This window comes from Vicia villosa, linkage group LG3 (assembly GCF_029867415.1).
Source record: "Vicia villosa cultivar HV-30 ecotype Madison, WI linkage group LG3, Vvil1.0, whole genome shotgun sequence".
Lineage (NCBI taxonomy): Eukaryota > Viridiplantae > Streptophyta > Magnoliopsida > Fabales > Fabaceae > Vicia > Vicia villosa.
Genome location: NC_081182.1, coordinates 108,290,153 through 108,297,369, shown reverse-complemented (window position 1 = coordinate 108,297,369; position 7,217 = coordinate 108,290,153). Strand labels below are relative to the sequence as shown.

General features: G+C 34.8%; 1 protein-coding gene across 1 annotated transcript; it reads right to left on the bottom strand.

Annotated features, from left to right (window-relative positions):
* Positions 1-3,576: 3,576 nt before the first annotated feature.
* LOC131656519 (uncharacterized) lies at positions 3,577-6,835 on the bottom strand. Its single transcript, XM_058926220.1, has 8 exons — positions 6,696-6,835; positions 6,081-6,590; positions 5,795-5,944; positions 5,551-5,718; positions 5,313-5,471; positions 5,060-5,221; positions 4,613-4,986; positions 3,577-4,492 (listed from the first exon to the last, which is right to left on the bottom strand). The coding sequence occupies exons 1-8, from the start codon at positions 6,754-6,756 to the stop codon at positions 3,881-3,883; spliced, it is 2,196 nt and encodes a 731-aa protein (XP_058782203.1). The 5' UTR covers positions 6,757-6,835; the 3' UTR covers positions 3,577-3,880.
* Positions 6,836-7,217: the final 382 nt, after the last annotated feature.

The window sequence follows — 7,217 nt, the reverse complement described above, 5'->3', positions numbered from 1 at the left end:
ATGGCGCCACCATCTTCATCTTCAACCTCAAGCTTTTTGAATTTCTCGAAATCGTATCTCTCTCAATTCTCAACTAAATCCAAAGATATAAAGATGGATTTTGCTCGTTTTTGGACGAGGATCATGATAGTATCCTTTAATTTCATTTATTCTAAGTGTAACATAAAATTCGCAAGCATGAACACTAAGAACCCTAAAACTGAAATTAAACATGAAATGCTATATATGCATGATTTGATGCAATTGATTTAGGGCTAATGATCTATGAAGGTGCAGAAACCAACTGGTAACTTCATTTTATATTTATCATGCGTGAATCATAGAGTTTGAAGCTTTTGAAACTTACCTGAAAAATGAAGATTTGACTCTGATCAAAGTGTGTTGCAGAGCTGTTGCAACGATCCTGATAGCTTCAGTGATCCTTCTAGAAGGTGTTGAGATGCTTAACTTGGACTGAAAGTACCCAGAACCTCTTGCTCGACCCCAACTGCAACAGCTTCAAGTGAGAGGTGCAGATGATGATCCCCCACGCACAGAAGTGTTTCAGAGGTCTGGATCACCTCTAAATGACTCCCCTAAGGTGTTTGAATACTTAATTCCAAAGGAAGAGCTCTGGTTTGAAGAATCCGAGTCTTCTTGCCAAAGAACCTTTGAAAACCTTAAGTATGAATAAAGAAGAGAGAAAGCAAGAATTATGTTGCTTTGGTGTGTTTTCTGAATGAGAAAGAGCCCTCTATTTATAGGCAATTGGTTCAGAGTAATTGTGTATAGTGAGCTTGCTTAGTGAAGTGAGTTTGGTTTCTTAGCCATGAAGAAAATTTGAAAAGATCCCAAATGCAATGATGCATTTTCGGGCTAGCTTCCCCAACCATTGATCTTGTATGATCTTAGGGAACATTTCTGATTCAGAGGAGAGTTCTAATTGGCTTAGAGCAAGATTCCTTGATGATTCATCATTTGCCATAAATTCAAAAATGCAATCATTACATAATCACATGCCTTTGTTTTTGGGAATCTTCTCTAATCCTTATGCAATGATGAATTTGGATGTATGGCATGTCTTCAGATGTATTAGAGGTCGTGTAGCATCACTTAGTGAAGCAAAATGCACAAAATTGCAAAGTTTCAAATTGTACATGACCTATAATTTCACTTCATGAGGCCAACTTTGAACAAGCATAACTCTTAGCTCAAAATGAATTTGGAGAAGGTTGAACACAATTTGGAAAGCCCTAAACATCTACTTCAAATCATTAGTTTATGGTTCCTTCAGAATCCTTTGGAAAATTTGTGAAAAATGAGGCCAAAGTTGGAAGAATACTAGGTTAAAAACACTTAGAAAATTTTCTAAGTGTTTATGACCTAAAACTTCAAAATTTCCAAATCTCTTAAATGATTGATCTTTTGAAAAAAGTTCCATTGTAAGATGTTGTTTTATTTTGAAAGATCTACAACTTTCATGTTGGAAGTTTTTTGAGTTGTGTAGGTGAAGTTTTGAGTTCCCACAATGCCCTTAAAAACCCTAATTCCCGACTTTTTGCTCCTTGATGATTCTCTTTGAATTTCTTTAATATCCATATATTGATGATATTGATATTTGAAAGTCCTGGTTTGACCAAAAATCTTAAAAGTCAAAGGTGATCCCACACAGTTGACTTTTTCCAGATAAAGTGAGATTTTGGACTTTTGTGTGGAATTAAGATCTTCTCCTCAAATGAGTGATGTAAATGGATTATATTGAGGTAGTAGAGGTTCTTGAATCATGTCTTGAGTTTTGGATCCATGACCTGATTAAAAGTCAACTATCCAGATGAATTAGGTTAAAAACCCTAATTGTCGACCAGATGAAATTGGTGACTGTGGATCTTGAATTGAGGTGTGATGTCCAGTGGATCTTATTGTATGGATCATTTGAAGATGATTGAAGTCTTTAATAGATGTCCTGGAGCTTTTTAGGGTTTCCCAAAGGTGATCCCTGATTTTAGTCCTTGATGGGCTCAAAAACCCTAGTCTGGTGACCTGAGTAAACCTGTACTCAGATGACTGGGTGTCTAATCAATCATAGGTGAATATAAAAATGAAGCTTTTGAGTCTCATGATTGTGTTAGAGACCAGTCCTTCTGTTGATTGATCCTTTGCCTGAGTTTTCTTGTCTTTGAACATCCTTGATTAAATGCCAGATGAAGAAGTGACTGCTCTGGGTACTTGCTTTGACCTGATGAAAATCCTGAAGATATGTCATCTCAGGGGGGGTCAAAAATTAGGGTATGACAGTAAGGAATGGTTATATTTTCAGAAACGAAACTTGGAATATATCCGATATGGTGTGGGGTGTTAAAGTTTTGGTTTGGTGTTGGGCTTTCATTGGAAAAATTACCCAACACAATTGCAATTTTTTTGAATTTAGTAGAAACCCTATCTTTTACTTGTCATAATTAGCAATTGACGTGCAATTTTCCTCTCAAATTTTTTTCTCGAGGGTCATTGTATCTTGTTGCGAGAACTTTGGTTCTCTCTTTAATATATCTCTGGCTTATAGAAAAAAAAAATAAAAATGTTCAACAAGTTACTCATTTAATTGAAATTATTTAATTTATTATTTTCAATGTGGACCTTCTCTCCTTCTTCTTAGAATTTCTGCAATGTGCTGCCTTTGTGTGTGTGTTTATGGAGGTTTGAGTGTGAGGTTTTATCTGTGTTGGCGTGTTGGTTGTTAGTGAATTTATGGACTATTGTGTGTGTTATGAGGAGGTTGAAGGTTGATGGAGGTAGGGTGTGCTTGATGTGCGTGTTTCCTCATTCCTGCGTGAGATTTTGTTAGAGATGATTTTTGGCAATCTTTGTAACACAGTGTACTCCTTGTGAACTTGTGAGTTTGCTTGCAAGCCCTTGATTAAGTTGGTATGAGTGGTGGAGATTAGAAGCTAGACATGTTCTCTGAACGTGAATTTGTTTGTAATGGAAAATTTGTTTGTATGGAATTTGCTATGTGAGTAATTGTTTTTATTGCTTTTTGTAATGCAGGTTATAGTATGATGAAGATGGCAAGGTGATGTAACTGTTTATTGTAGAAGTAATATAGTCAGCACTACCTATGGCTTTGTAACATACTGTCTGTTCTGATTGATGCAGTCAGTTGCCCCAAAAGTTGTTACTACTAAGCACAACACCTGGTCTTGTAAATTATATACGATAGAAAACAGTGCAAAGTTCGAAAGATGCTCAGCGTGTGACGAGTGGAGACACTCTAATGGCCTCAACCTTGGCCCTTGACAGAAACATGTAATTTGCTGCTTGGTTTTTATGTTCTATATACCGGCAAGGAACTTCCAAATTGGTCTTTGATATGCAAACTTCATTAATTCATGTTTACACTGTTTTCAAATTTGAAATTTGAAATTCCCATTATTCGTGCTATTTTATTGTGATTGTTTTGTTTACTATGCTCAACCTGAAATAACTCTGTTTTCATTCTTTTGTTCTTGAGTAGTATAAGAGATTTCCAATGTGAGTTATTTATTTGATTCTTTAAAATTAAGTGTTAAATAATCAACTATTTGATATAATTTCCTCCATTTGAACTCATTTAGACGACATGTTCAAGCCTTTTGATGATTCTCATATAGGAGAATTAGTCTAAATAAGTTGTAGCTAAGAAGAGTAGCAATACAGGTTGCAAATGCTAAAATAACCAAACATCATTAAGCATTGACAGAGTACATAATAACAGAATCTCACTAAAATAACCACAATCCAACATTAGTCATATGAATAAATATATAAACTGCTCAAGCCAAAACAAAGTAGTACTCAAACCAAAACAATGTAGTACTCAAGCCACTGTCTTCTTTATTTTAACAAGCCAAACCCATTTTCACCTTTAAAGGTGCTCGCCTTTATCACTTGTCTTTGGCAGTTTGGTTACAATACCTCTCAGAAGATCAATGTAAAGTGGAAGTTGTGCTACTGCATACAATGTCACAGGAAAGCTAGTGACTGCATATATCAGAAACACAATGTGCTTGAACTTGTGGTCAATCAAAAAGAAATGACCCGAACAGAAAGTAACGAACAATGCAACAATGGACAAGAAAAGAGAGCTCAATCCAAAAAGAAGCTTCCTTGGCAAATCAATTCTGAAATCTTTGGCTTCTTTTCGAGAAGTGAGTATAGAAAGGAACATTATGAGTGCAGTGACAGAGAAACAAAGACCAATTACTGAAGACATAGCAAATGCCTCAAATGCAGGCTTTCCTTCCAATGTTGGTTCGCCTGTGTCACTTTTGTTACCGCCCGGCACAGTGCTCGATGTAGCAAAGGAAACGCCAGCAAGGAGAGCTGCTACTACAGAGCAAGAATTAGAAGTGTCTTTCAGCCATGCACTACCGTCTTTCACCAGTTCTACATGTGATTTCTTGAATAATTCCCCTGCTGTTTTATCCTCTTTGTTTGTTCTAACTGTGAAATGCTCTGGCACTAGTTCTTTAGTGTACTGTTTATGCCAGTAAATAAGCTCAAATTAGTCATTACAAACAGGTTGGAATTGAGCTTATGCAATTATAAAATATATATATATATATATATATATATATATATATATATATATATATACCTGAAACCATTTGATATCCCACAACATTTGCAAGGCATCTCCAGAAATGTGCCAATCTTGATCACATCTTGTAGCTGCTAAATGTAACACAGTGTTCTCTTCCTTGTCCACACCTTGGATTAAGTTTTCAAATATTACCTTTGTTTTACACCCTTTAAACCGTTTTCTTAATGCCTCAACTACATTGGTTCTTCTGTTCTCAACTGCTACAAGTAATACATTTTTATTTTCCAAGTTAAAATCGTATATTGAACTTGGTATTTTTGTTATAAGCTCATTCACTATTTCAACTATGCCATTTCTTGCTGCTGTCAAAATTGCTGTCTCACTTTCCAGTGTCTTAGAAATCGCTGGCTCCTCACTTTTTTTATCTCCTGCAAGTTTCATTTTGTTATTTTCAATAAACTACATAGAGACCAGTTAATTAAACAGTTTGGAATTGGATACCCTGATTTGGATTGTAAGCAGACAGGAAATCTGTTCCACTGGCATATTGTATTGGTTTGGTGCCAGTTGCCCAATACGATTCATAAGGCTTCTCCATAAATTTGTTCAATAGTTGAACACTCCATTTGTGTTTTTGTTTCATCTTTTGAATTTCCTCAACCCCTTTTAACAAAATTTGAACATGTAATCCATAGAACAAATAAAAAAAACATTGAATATTCATATGATCAACTAAGATGAGAAATTTAATTACCTACTCCTGAAAGGCCAAGGATATGAATCCATGCAAACTTCATAAACAAAATACAGGTAGCATAGTTTTCTGGAAGATGTTTGTGTTTAGATTGCTTCGATATATTGCAATGTTGATCATTTGGCAACACTTTGGGTTTCTCTCCGATTTCTTCAGATGCTGCAAATCAATAACCGTTTAATTTTTGGGTTGTGTTTTATGCAAATACTTACTACTGTAAGACGTAATTCACACATACCATATTCGACAGCTTCTTTAGGTTTAACAACATACTTTTTACATTTTTGATAAAAGAGATAACATGTGTGATAGTTCTCTGGACAATTGTTAGGGAAGCTTGACTCATCTTGTTTCATGGCATAATATTTGACAACTTCTTCCACATTTAGGATTCCCACAGGTATACCTTGTAATGCATAAATGTATTAAAACAATGAATAATGGATAGTAATGTACACAATATTGAAATATTGCACACTTACAATGGTACAGAATCCTCTTCCACCATATCATGTTGCATCCACTTTTGAATGCCGAGGGCCTAGTAGCAAGAAGTTTAAGAGGACTAAATCCTTTTTTGTTCGGAATGGAAATAAGATCAGGAAATTTATCGATTATTATAAGCGCCAAATCTGTTGCAGTGTACACAAATATTAGTATTCTAGATACAGTTTTTCTAACGCTCTAGATTCACTTGCAGATTTAGATTCTCATGAATGGATGCAAAATCCGACAAGAAGAAGCAATTTAAGTAAGAAAATTAATTACCGAAAAATTCTCTTCTGATGGCACAGTGAAGAATACTATCTCCATTGTATCTAATAAGATCTTTATAATAAGAATAATTACCATCGACATCACGATCACCCTCCCTTGGTTTAAAATTGAAGAGATAAACAAAAGTTTCTTTTTGCCAAGACAGTGCAGCAAGAAACAAAGGAGTCTCTCCAGCGTTGTTATCAATAAGAATCAAATCCTTCCTTTCACCATTTTCTCCTATGATACATTCACATATATCTTTGAATCCTCTTGATGCTGCAAGGTGCAATGGAGTGTCACCCTTTTCATTCTTACATTTAAGGGCCTTCTCATTATTGTGACTTATGATTGAAGCAACGAGATTTCTGACAACATCTCCATTGTTATCATTTACTGCCACATGCAGTGCCGTTCCTCTACTTTTGTGGATATTTATTGTGCTGAATTTTGGATCCAATTTGTATAGATACTCAACTTTTTCCCACTTTTCTTCTACTGTATACTCTCGTAGGCTGCCGTCTACACACATTTCATAGAGTTAATAATTGGTTGCAATTAAATATACTTCTAAAAAAACAATTTAACGACATATATAGAGACGGACTTTATGAAAAAATCATTTACCTTCCAAGTCCGGGGTGTATGCGGTGCCATAAATATACTCTTCCATTTCAATAATGTTCATGGTGACCTTCAAGGTTGAGATGAAGAGTGAAAGAACAATGTGAGATGAGGAAGAGAAGTTTAACCCTTATATTATGGTCCAATGCATGCATCATGCAGTTCTTGTTTTCAAATGAATTTGAAGGATAAGAGAAAAAGAAAAGATATTATTCCATAGATGCTACTACAGTAAAAAAAAAAATAGATTCTAAAGAAAAGTTCGTTTCTCAAAATTACAAGTTAAGTATATATTATATTATGATTGCTACAGTTCGATCATGAGCGAACATACAAGCAATTTTTATCTTACTTCCTATTTAAGTCAGTAAAAAAAGTAGGTTCTTTGATGCTTTTTAGCTTTAGCCTAACATATACTTGTTAAAACATTCCTATATCATCGCGTTTCGGGTGGTTTTGAAAGAGTTTTTATTTTTATTATTTTTTTAATAAAAAAGGTTTAATCATTACATTTGCAATTACTTT